Source organism: Sinocyclocheilus grahami, unplaced genomic scaffold, assembly GCF_001515645.1.
Source record: "Sinocyclocheilus grahami isolate Dianchi unplaced genomic scaffold, SAMN03320097.WGS_v1.1 scaffold460.1, whole genome shotgun sequence".
Classification (NCBI taxonomy): Eukaryota; Metazoa; Chordata; class Actinopteri; order Cypriniformes; family Cyprinidae; genus Sinocyclocheilus; species Sinocyclocheilus grahami.
In genome coordinates this window covers 1,042,745-1,054,962 of record NW_015505639.1, presented here as the reverse complement: position 1 = coordinate 1,054,962, position 12,218 = coordinate 1,042,745, and the positions used below count along the sequence as shown (strand labels likewise).

General features: G+C 36.3%; 1 protein-coding gene across 1 annotated transcript in view; it reads left to right on the top strand.

Annotated features, from left to right (window-relative positions):
• The first annotated feature begins 10,145 nt into the window (after positions 1-10,145).
• The window catches only part of LOC107552880 (serine/threonine-protein kinase PAK 6-like), a 15,654-nt gene continuing 13,581 nt past the window's right edge, over positions 10,146-12,218 (top strand). The window contains exon 1 of the mRNA XM_016234919.1: positions 10,146-10,562. Coding sequence (XP_016090405.1) covers positions 10,146-10,562 — 417 coding nt within the window. The remainder of the gene's footprint in view (positions 10,563-12,218) is intronic.

Below are 12,218 nucleotides of genomic sequence, written 5' to 3'. Positions count from 1 at the left end.
CATGGCAAGTCAAGTCTGTTCAAGTCTGTTCATGCCAAGTCAAGTCTGTTCATGGCAAGTCAAGTCTGTTCAAGTCTGTTCATGGCAAGTCAAGTCTGTTCAAGTCTGTTCATGGCAAGTCAAGTCTGTTCAAGTCTGTTCATGCCAAGTCAAGTCTGTTCAAGTCTGTTCATGGCAAGTCAAGTCTGTTCATGGCAAGTCAAGTCTGTTCATGCCAAGTCAAGTCTCTGTTTGGATTATGTTAGTTTTTGGATCACTTTTGGAATAAAGCTGCACTTGGGTTCTTAACCTCGCCTTCAGTGGACTGCTTGTTACATAATACTTGACCACCAAAATGAACCCAGCAGATTGTCTCGTTCGACTTCAACAAGGAAACCAGCCCATTGAGGATTATGTGGCGGACTTTTGTAAGTTGTGTCATTTGGTGGACTTTCATGATACCTTCCTGAAAGACATTTTTCGTTTTGGTTTGTTTAAAGACATATCACATTTCATGCCACGCAATACCCCTCAATGGACTCTTGAGAAATATATTGACTTTGCTTTGTTGCTGGCTGGTTCACCTTTTACTGTGGGAATTGTGGATGAGGAGCCCCGCAACTGTGCTGTACCATCTGCTCCAGAGCATAAATCGCCTTCAGTGGACTGCTTGTTACAGTGTATACAGTGGGTACGGAAAGTATTCAGACCCCCTTAAATTTTTCACTCTTTGTTATATTGCAGTCATTTGCTAAAATCATTTAAGTTAATTTTTTTCCCTCATTAATATACACACAGCACCCCATATTGACAGAAAAACACAGAATTGTTGACATTTTTGCAGATTTATTAAAAAAGAAAAACTGAAATATCACATGGTCCTAAGTATTCAGACCCTTTGCTCAGTATTTAGTAGAAGCACCCTTTTGATCTAATACAGCCATGAGTCTTTTTGGGAAAGATGCAACAAGTTTTTCACACCTGGATTTGGGGATCCTCTGCCATTCCTCCTTGCAGATCCTCTCCAGTTCTGTCAGGTTGGATGGTAAACGTTGGTGGACAGCCATTTTTAGGTCTCTCCAGAGATGCTCAATTGGGTTTAAGTCAGGGCTCTGGCTGGGCCATTCAAGAACAGTCACAGAGTTGTTGTGAAGCCACTCCTTCGTTATTTTAGCTGTGTGCTTAGGGTCATTGTCTTGTTGGAAGATAAACCTTCGGCCCAGTCTGAGGTCCTGAGCACTCTGGAGAAAGTTTTCGTCCAGGATATCCCTGTACTTGGCCGCATTCATCTTTCCCTCAATTGCAACCAGTCGTCCTGTCCCTGCAGCTGAAAAACACCCCAACAGCATGATGCTGCCACCACCATGCTTCACTGTTGGGACTGTATTGGACAGGTGATGAGCAGTGCCTGCTTTTCTCCACACATACCGCTTAGAAAAAACGCTTAAGGCCAAAAAGTTCTATCTTGGACTCATCAGACCAGAGAATCTTATTTCTCACCATCTTGGAGTCCTCCATGCAGGCTTTCATGTGTCTTGCACTGAGGAGAGGCTTCCGTCGGGCCACTCTGCCATAAAACCCCGACTGGTGGAGGGCTGCAGTGATGGTTGACTTTCTACAACTTTCTCCCATCTCCCGACTGCATCTCTGGAGCTCAGCCACAGTGATCTTTGGGTTCTTCTTTACCTCTCTCACCAAGGCTCTTCTCCCCCGATAGCTCAGTTTGGCCAGACGGCCAGCTCTAGGAAGGGTTCTGGTCATCCCAAACGTCTTCCATTTAAGGAATGGAGGCCACTGTGCTCTTGGGAACCTTAAGTGCAGCAGAAATTTTTTTGTAACCTTGGCCAGATCTGTGCCTTGCCACAATTCTGTCTCTGAGCTCTTCAGGCAGTTCCTTTGACCTCATAATTCTCATTTGCTCTGACATGCACTGTGAGCAGTAAGGTCTTATATAGACAGGTGTGTGGCTTTCCAAATCAAGTCCAATCAGTATAATCAAACACAGCTAGACTCAAATGAAGGTGTAGAACCATCTCAAGGATGAGCAGAAGAAATGGACAGCACCTGAGTTAAATATACGAGTGTCACAGCAAAGGGTCTGAATACTTAGGACCATGTGATATTTCAGTTTTTCTTTAATAAATCTGCAAAAATGTCAACAATTCTGTGTTTTTCTGTCAATATGGGGTGCTGTGTGTACATTAATGAGGAAAAAAATAATAACTTAAATGATTTTAGCAAATGGCTACAATATAACAAAGAGTGAAAAATTTAAGGGGGTCTGAATACTTTCCGTACCCACTGTATTAGCAATTTTCATTTTAGAAAATGTCCAACCGTTGATATCATTCATTTCAGTGTCTATCCAAACAAACAAATACATATATATGCTAGAACCTCTTTAAGTATGAATACCTATGAATAATATTAATGAACGGACAAAATATAAAAGTATTAAAAAAGCAGATGTTAATTTTGTTTTAAAAATCATATTTACCCTCAGTCTTTGAGTTATACATTTATTGTTCGTTTGTCGGTTTGAGGCTCGTGCGACTGGCTGAATTGTCGTCGAGATGTTTTTGTTCCTGATTGGTCTATTCTTCATCATGTGACTGCATGAAACCACTCTGTTCAATCAGCTGCACTGCTCACACTGGCAGAATATGAAGTCTGAGTCCATGGGCGTGCCGCCTGATTTGGTTTCTGTGGTAACTAGTGGCGGTCATAGGCAGTGGCGGAGCCTCGGGATGCACTATAATAATAGGGGGAACCTGAAAGTTAATAAGAAAGGAATGTACCATTTCAATACACCACGACAATGACTGCATATTAATATATTAAATGCATATTTGTTTTAAGCATCATATAGTATTGATTTCATGTATGGCCAGGATTTTGCTATCAAAATAATTAATGCAAATTCCATCAACTTCAGCCAAGATCCAGGAATTACAAACCAATAAAATTGAAATAATTATGTAAACGACTGGAAAAAATATTTTTAACACATATAATCGCTCTATGAACACACAATGCTATTTTTATTTAATTTACCATGTTGTTTACAGAATACCCAAATATATATATATTTCATGTCATTTCAGCTAATATTCAGATGCTTACGGCATATTTAGCTTGTGCACTAAAACATTCACAGCTAATTGTTATTGCATAATGATTATTGGTAAAGATTCACCACATAATACTACAAAAAGTCATAAATGCAAAAACTGTTGCAGAGTCAAGCGTTTTAGACAGCAAAAAAACCAAAAAAAAAACAATAAGATCTGTTAATCTTAAAGGACTGTTAATTAATTTCTAGCAAACATATAACTCTCAACATACAGTTAATCAGTTAAAGTGACTACAATTTATTTGGGATGTCCTTTCAACTGTTTAGTAAGCTTTCTAAAACTATTTATTTATTTAATAATTATATTTGATTACTTTTTTTGCATTCAGTACTTTTTAAATGTAATACATTTTTTTCTATAATTTTTTTTTATTATATTATTTTTAAATATATATTTATGTAATTTCAAAAGTTGATTGATTGATTGATCGATCGATTGAGGACAGTGGTGTCTAATACAAAGCATCAGTTTTATTGTAGTAACAAATACTTTACCTATGATACTTTGGCAGAAACTGTGTTTTTGTAAGGAGACACTCACTCAGTATTGCTGGGTTGCTAAATCTCCAGGCTTCATTATAGGTTGTGTACTGTGGATGGCTGTAGGGATTCCCTGAAAATTCGCTCCCTGAAATGGGACACAGACATGCACGTTAAAATAATGCACCATCAATTTAGCCTGAAAAACACCGTAAGCATGGACCGACTTAAGCATACTTTATTTTTCCCCAAATATTTTTGTGTGAATTGAGTAAATATTGCGTACATATTTCAGTATATTCAAATAAATATATTATGCTGAGAAAACATAAACGAAAACTGCTTTGAGAAGCTTCAAAACCCTCTCAAAACCATTTAGCCAAAAAATGATGATAAACTCTATTTGCATTCTTCATGTTACTTTAAGGTGACATGATGCATGAACTATATCAAATTGCTTCTCAGCATGTGAAGTTTTATTGTAACAACAATTTCATTGAACAATTTGTAAATACATCAACAACAGCATGTCTTTGCATGGTTGAGGGCTTTTCTTGTAAATTATATTCTTCTAATATATTTTTATTTTTCACCAACTTAAGGGCTGTAATAAAATGTTCTTGTAAAACCTTCTTCAATAATCTTAGTTTAAAAAAATCTTTTTTCACAGTGTAGCTGCAGGTAATTTACATTTCTTAGTATTTGTAACCCAAAATGTCCTGTAAACTTAAAAATAAGTTGCTTTTTCTATTTTTATGTTTTTTTTTTATTTAATGCTCTTCACTTTTTGTAGAATATTGTGCACTGATTAATTATTCACAATAAAAGATGAAATGGAAATGAGAATACATTTAACTATTGTTTTTTTTTATTTACAGTACAGTACTTAATTCATATCACTTTAAAGTCACATGATGCATGAAATGCATCAAATTTCTTCTCAAATTGCTTTTGTTACAACAATTTTATTGAACAATTTGTAGAAACTGCTGGGCAACTGCATGTTTTTTGCATTAGTAGTGTATGTTCAAGTGAAAAAAAAAGAATAAAAAATAAAATTAAAGGGCTAGGACTTTTGTTGTAAGTTATATTCTTGTATTATAGCAAAACGTTTTAATGCATTTTTATTTTTCCCCAGCTTAAGGGCTGAATTTCTTGAAAAACGTACTTCAAGAAACATTGTTTACAACTTCAAAAAATAAATTTTCACACTTCTTAATATTTGTGACTCCAAAAGTCCCATAAACTAAAAAATGTGTTGCTTTTTTATTTTCGTTTTTACATTATTTTTTTATTTATTTGATGCTTTTCACTTTTTGTAGAATAACAAAAATAGGAAAAAATAGAGAAAATAAATCAAATGAAAGGGCTAGGGCTTTTCTTGTAAATTATATTCTTCTATTATCGAACCGTAAGGGCTGACGTTGTATTTTCTTGTATTATTTTCTAGTAAAATGTACTTGTATTTTTTTAATGTACAACTTTGAAAAATCGATTTCAAGTAATTCACATTTCTTAATATTTGTGACTCAAAAGGTCCCGTAAACTGGAAAACATGTCGTTGTTTTTTCCAGCATCTCTCATGCTGATTCTTGACTCATTATTAGGATTATAGCGGCACGTTTATTCTCCACAGCCTCCTCAATGTGTCAGCAAAGCAGCTGCGCTGGTCCAGTTTTGGCTTTGGCCTGACTCGGGACAGAGAATACGGCTTTTAATCTCAGTCCTTGATGTTCCAGGCGTTTCTCCCCGAGGGCCGCTCCTGAACGGCGCTCAGAAACACATGTTTTTTCCTCTGTCACATTGGCTTCTTATCTATCACGGGCCTGCTGTGAACACTGATTCAGAGCGCTGAATCCTCGGAGGGCCGAGAGATTTATTACCTCACGCTGGCAATTAATAATGATGCATGCGGGCCGCCAGCGCAGCGAGAGTCGGGCAGAAAAACTGCAACTCCAAGCAAAAGAGCCGAGCTTCTCAAACATCTAAAGATCTCTGCTCTTCTGTGCACAAACATATGCTTTCATAGAGAACCGCTTGCGTTGAATTAGCCCTGCTTCATGAATGTGACGTCAGAGAAAATCAATTGCTTTTTTACACAAGGATGCAGTTGCTAAGGTGTTCCAAGAGGTTGCTAGGGTGTTTGGTTGAGATTTGCACCTTCAGTCTCTTGTCGTTTCACGTCTCTGTATCTTAATTTCTGTCTCTGTCTGCCTTGAGCTCATCTCGGACATGTCTTCACGTCGAGTGATGGACCTCGTGTCACTTCTGTCACAGCTGATGAATGCCATGTCTTTCCTCAAATGCCTAAATATATACTTATGCAACCAAAATATGTGGGAATATACTGGAAAATATAATGCAATATATTAAATAATACAAACTAGTGCTCGTATTTTTCAATATACTGCAATATGTGCATGGAATTGTATATTAATAAAAAATATAGAGCAATAAAGACAAATACTGCACTACATTTTACATGTAATAGCTTTATTGAAACACTAATTAATTTTCATGAGTTAATGCATGGGTTTACTTAAAACTGACTTTATTTTGCATAATATTGAAACAAATATTAAAGGTTTTTTTGGACAATATACTGTATGTTTAATACATACGTGTACTATGAGAAGTAAATATGTTTTCACATTTTTCAATATATGAAAAGTGACAATTGCTTATGTATTATTCAATATATTGTTATATATTAACAGAATATATTATTCTGTATATTAAACTTATGAGGAGATATATTTTCTTTGTGTATCGGTAAGCATTGTGCGCTCCCTCCTCGGTTCAAACATACATTTTATTTAATTTATTGGGTTGTTTTCATACAGTATTTATTGCTCTTCACATATTTTAGAATAACATGCACTGATGAATCATTCACAATAAGAACAGAAGAATATGTGCTATTTAATAAACAACCAAAAAGTCTAAACAATGTTCTAATAATATTTTATAATATTATAAAGCGTATAAACAATATAAATGAGGGCTGCATAAATGGCATCGATAATTAACAAAACGGGCTCTTTGTTAAAAAGGTTTTACTTTATAACGATCAAATATCAGTAAACAAAACAAATATTTTGCTCACTTTTTTTTATTATAAGGAAAAATACAACAAAACAGAAACAATTGTAAATAACAATTAAACGGCAATAAAAAAAGATAATATTGGAATAATATTTTATATTATGAATAATATATTTACATTTTAGTATAAATAAATATGTACATTTTATATTAATTTAAATTTAATAAAAATATACATTTATATCAGTTGTAAATGAAGGCGACATAAATATCATCACCAATAATTAACAAAACAGCCTCTGTTTAAAAAAGAAGTTTTTACTTTGCTTTGTCCGTCAGTCCAATTAGCAGAAATGCCATTTTTCTCTCTTCTCTTTCTTTTTTATTATAAAGAAAAAACTAAAAACAAAAGCAATCATAAATAACAATTGAATACCAATAAACAAAACTATATAAATAACATTGTAAAAATATTTTGTATTATTATAAATAATTTATTTTATAGTATAATAAATAAATAATTAGATGCCGTTTATATTATTATAAATAATAATAATAAAGCTACATACAGGTGACATAAATGGCATCATCAGAAATTAACAAAACCGTATCTTTGTAAAAAAAAAAGGTTTTTATTTTGTACAATTGCAGAAACGGCATTTTCCTCTTTTTTTTATTATAAAGAAAACATTTTAAACAAACAAAAGCAATCATAAGTAACAATTAAACACCAATAAACAAAAAAAACATTGTAGAAATATTTGTATTATTTTGAACAATATATTTTATATTATAATAAATATATATATAGATATTAGGGATGTGCATCTCCATGACTGATACGATACGCATCTCGATGCATAGCCAACGATACGATACATTAAAGATACACATGAAGCAGCTACCGATGCGATGCGATACGGTTCACCCCTGTTACGATGCAGTGCGATCTGATTTCGATTCGATTCAACAATGCGATTCGATGCGATTCGATGCAATGGAGAAAATATGATAACTTTTTATGCCTCGAGGCCCGTTTCATAAAACAAGTTAACCAAAAAAGCCAGGCTTATTTCAGTTAGTCTGACTCATTGTCAAATGATTTGGTTCCATAAAGCAAATTGAACATAGGCCTAGATCAAGCTTAGTTACTGTGGCAATTTATGCTGGGAAACTAACCTGGTCTAAAGCAGGCTAAGCTCCTCTAACACTGACCAATAGGAATGTAATTACCACTCTCTCACAAACTAATATTTGACTAGCCATGCAGCCTTTCTCTCTGGTTTTATGACTGCTGTACCTTTTATAGTTTGCAGAACAGATAGCAGAACATTACAATCTAAAATTGCTCTTTAAAGCATTAAAATAACTAAATTAAAAGTTAAAATCACTGAATTAAAAATGGAAATAAATGATAAAGAAAATGACTATTTTAACTGCTATAAGAAACACATTAACTCATTTGAGCTTGGTAATTAGTACTGAACTAGCTTACATCTGATTTACCCATTACAATAGTCCCTTTACAGTTACTGCTATCATAAAAATACACTTATATGTAGGTTTAAAATTCTACAAAAGACACATTTAATGTCCAACAACAAATATTTTAGCAAAATGTATATTTTTCTCAGAATTATTGCGCTACTATTCTATTGCGCTCCGTCAGCCTCGCCCACTCCTGACAGCAAAATGGATATGTTTGCATGACTTTCTAACATTTACAGATGAAAAATATACCTGTGACATGTTATGATAACTTTTTATGCCTCGAGGCCCGTTTCATAAAACAAGTTAACCAAAAAAGCCAGGCTTATTTCCGTTAGTCTGACTCATTGTCAAATGATTTGGTTCCATAAAGCAAATTGAACATAGGCCTAGATCAAGCTTAGTTACTGTTGCAATTTATGCTGGGAAACTAACCTGGTCTAAAGCAGGCTAAGCTCCTCTAACACTGACCAATAGGAATGTAATTACCACTCTCTCACAAACTAATATTTGACTAGCCATGCAGCCTTTCTCTCTGGTTTTATGACTGCTGTACCTTTTATAGTTTGCAGAACAGATAGCAGAACATTACAATCTAAAATTGCTCTTTAAAGCATTAAAATAACTAAATTAAAAGTTAAAATCACTGAATTAAAAATGGAAATAAATGATAAAGAAAATGACTATTTTAACTGCTATAAGAAACACATTAACTCATTTGAGCTTGGTAATTAGTACTGAACTAGCTTACATTTGATTTACCCATTACAATAGTCCCTTTACAGTTACTGCTATCATAAAAATACACTTATATGTAGGTTTAAAATTCTACAAAAGACACATTTAATGTCCAACAACAAATATTTTAGCAAAATGTATATTTTTCTCAGAATTATTGCGCTACTATTCTATTGCGCTCCGTCAGCCTCGCCCACTCCTGACAGCAAAATGGACATGTTTGCGTGACTTCCTGACATTTACAGATGAAGAATATTACTGTGACATGTACAGGAAAACACAACGTCTTAAATGCATTAAACAGCACAGATATATTCGCTGTTTGTCATGGTGGATCGATTTGATCCATGGTCGACATTAGGAGCTGCTTAAGAATAAGCGTGCACAAATTAGTGAGATTGTGTGAACTTAATTTGTCGTTTATGGAACCGCTTTAGCCCTGATTGATTTGTTAGGTTATTTCAAGACAGGTTTTGGACTTTAATCCCCGCTTTTCCTCAAATATGTTAGAAACGATGCATTGTGATACAAAAGCCAACTTGTATCTGATGCACACTTTTTAAACCGATGCATCGCATCGTTAACTTTTTATGCCGATGCACCGAGCGAATCGGGGAATCTTCCCATCCCTGAGATGGATGGATGGATGGATGGATGGATGGATGAATAGAATGATAGATGGATGGATAGAACGATAGATGGATGGATGGATGGATGGATAGAACGATAGATGGATGGATGGATGGATAGAACGATAGATAGATAGATAGATGGATGGATGGATAGAGCGATAGATGGAAAGATAGATGGATGGATAGAACGATAGATGGATGGATAGAACGATAGATGGATGGATGGATGGATGGATAGAATGATAGATGGATGGATAGAACGATAGATGGATAGATGGATGGATGATGGATGGATTGAAATAAGATAGATATATATAAAAGATAAAAAATATAGATATAAAAACTACATACAGGTGACATAAATGGCATCATCAGTAATTAACGAAACAGCCTGTTTTCATAAAAATGTTTTACTTTGCCTTGCTTTTAATTTGCACTAAAGAAATCCTTAGTCTGTCAGTCCGATTTGCAGAAAAGCCAATTTTATATCTCTGAATTCAAATTTAATATCTCACAATTCTGACTTTTCTGAATTCTAAGTTTACATTTCACATTTTTTATTTTTTAGTGAGGTTTTATCTGAATGGTGAGTTTACATCTTGCTGTAATTACTTTCCCCCCAAAATTCTATTTACATCTTGCGATTTTGAATGTTTTTCCTCAATTGCAAGTTTATAGGGCCAGACCCCTACATGAGACACTCCGGCTGCCCCAACGCGGGTCTCTACCCCAGACAGGACAGCCCGTCGCAGCCCCGGCCGTCCCCCACTGGATCTCTGGCCAACAGCCCTCCGGGAACCTGCTCGCCCGCATTCAGACCCCTGCAGCACCCCTCGCCCCGACCCCCGCCTGACCCCCCCAAAGTCACCCACGAGCAGTTCAAGGCCGCGCTGCAGATGGTGGTGGATAAAGGAGATCCGCGCTCGTATCTGGAGAACTTCGTGAAGATCGGCGAGGGTTCGACGGGTGTGGTGTGCATCGCCCGCGAGAAACACAGCGGACGGCTGGTGGCCGTCAAGATGATGGACCTCAGGAGACAACAGCGCAGAGAACTTCTCTTCAATGAGGTCAAACAACGAACGAGTATAATATGAATCAAAACAACCCCAATATTGCTTTAGGAATAGTTAATCCGAAATTGAAAACGTGCTCACCGTCCTGCCATCCGAGATGTAGAGGAGTTTGTTTCTTCATCAGATTTGGAGAAATGTAGCACTGCATCAGTGTCTCAGCAATGGATGCTCTGCAGTGAATGGGTGCCGTCAGAATGAGAGTCCAAACAGCTGATAAAAACATCACAATAATCCACAAGAAATCCACAGCACTCCAGTCCATCAGTTAACATCCGGAGAAGACACAAACTAACCCTTTAAGACATTTTTACCTAAAATATGAGTTCATAATAATGCTTCCTCCAGTGAAAAAGTGGTCTGGTCTGAATCAGGAGAGAAATCTGCACAGATCAAGAACTGTTTATAAGCCAAAACAGTCCAAAACAGCTCTAAACAAATATATGGCTGGATTCTAATGTGAGAGACACCAGGAGATGTCCTTTTTCACTGGAGGACGTGTTATTAAGGATTATGGGTGCATATTTTAGTTAAAAACGTCTTAATGATGGATTTGTTTCAGCTTTTGTCTTCTCCAGATGTTAACTGATGGACTGGATTGGTGTGGCTTACTTGTGGATAATTGTGATGTTTTTATAAGCTGTTTGGACTCTCATTCTGATGGCACCCATTCACTGCAGAGCATCCATTGCTGAGACACTAATGCAATGCTACATTTCTACAAATCTGATGAAGAAACAAACTCATCTACATCTTGGATGGCCTGAGGGTGAAGACATTTTTGTGTGAACTATTCCTTTAAATGTAAATATTATGCATTCACTGTCTATGTGAAAAGATTCAATATCCGACTATAGAATTGGCCATTTAAAATGCACATATTTGTTGATCTAAAAAGGGTTTCAGATGACATTGACCCCAGAGCATTCAGTCACAAAATGTTTTGAATGATAGTAATGTGTTTTGAAAGGGAAATGTCTAGGGTTATTAATGTATTTTTCAATCACAGTGTATGATTTATTGCAAGGCACAGAAACGTCTCTAGGTTACGTATGTAACCATGGTTCCCTGAGGGAATGAGATGCTGCGTTGAGTCGCTTTGGGAACGCCCTTGCGTGACCGCGTTCTAAAGCACGTGTCAAATCAGTCCAATGGAGCAGCGAGACATCACGAGCGGGGTGACGTAAGCACCAGAAAGTATAAAAGTGCATTCAGCAGAGCGCAAACCAGCTTCGATGAATTCAGTCACAAAATGTTTTGAATGATAGAAATGTGTTTTGAAAGGGAAATGTCTAGGGTTATTAATGTATTTTTCAATCACAGTGTATGATTTATTGCAAGGCACAGAAACGTCTTTAGGTTACGTATGTAACCATGGTTCCCTGAGGGAACGAGATACCCACTGCGCCATACTACCAAGTCCCTGCCTGTGTGTGTATCTTGCAAGCACATCGCGAAGAGAGAAGGTAGATGCCAGGTCTAAGTTGTAAAAACGGACAAAAGTGTGCGGAGAGGACCAGCCCGCCGCAGCACAAATGTCCTGCAAGGCCACACACAAGTTGAAAGCCTTGGAGGCCGCCATACTCCTGGTCGAGTGCGCTCTGACCCCCATAGGTGACGGGAGGCCAGAGGACTCGTAGGCTAGTGAGATGG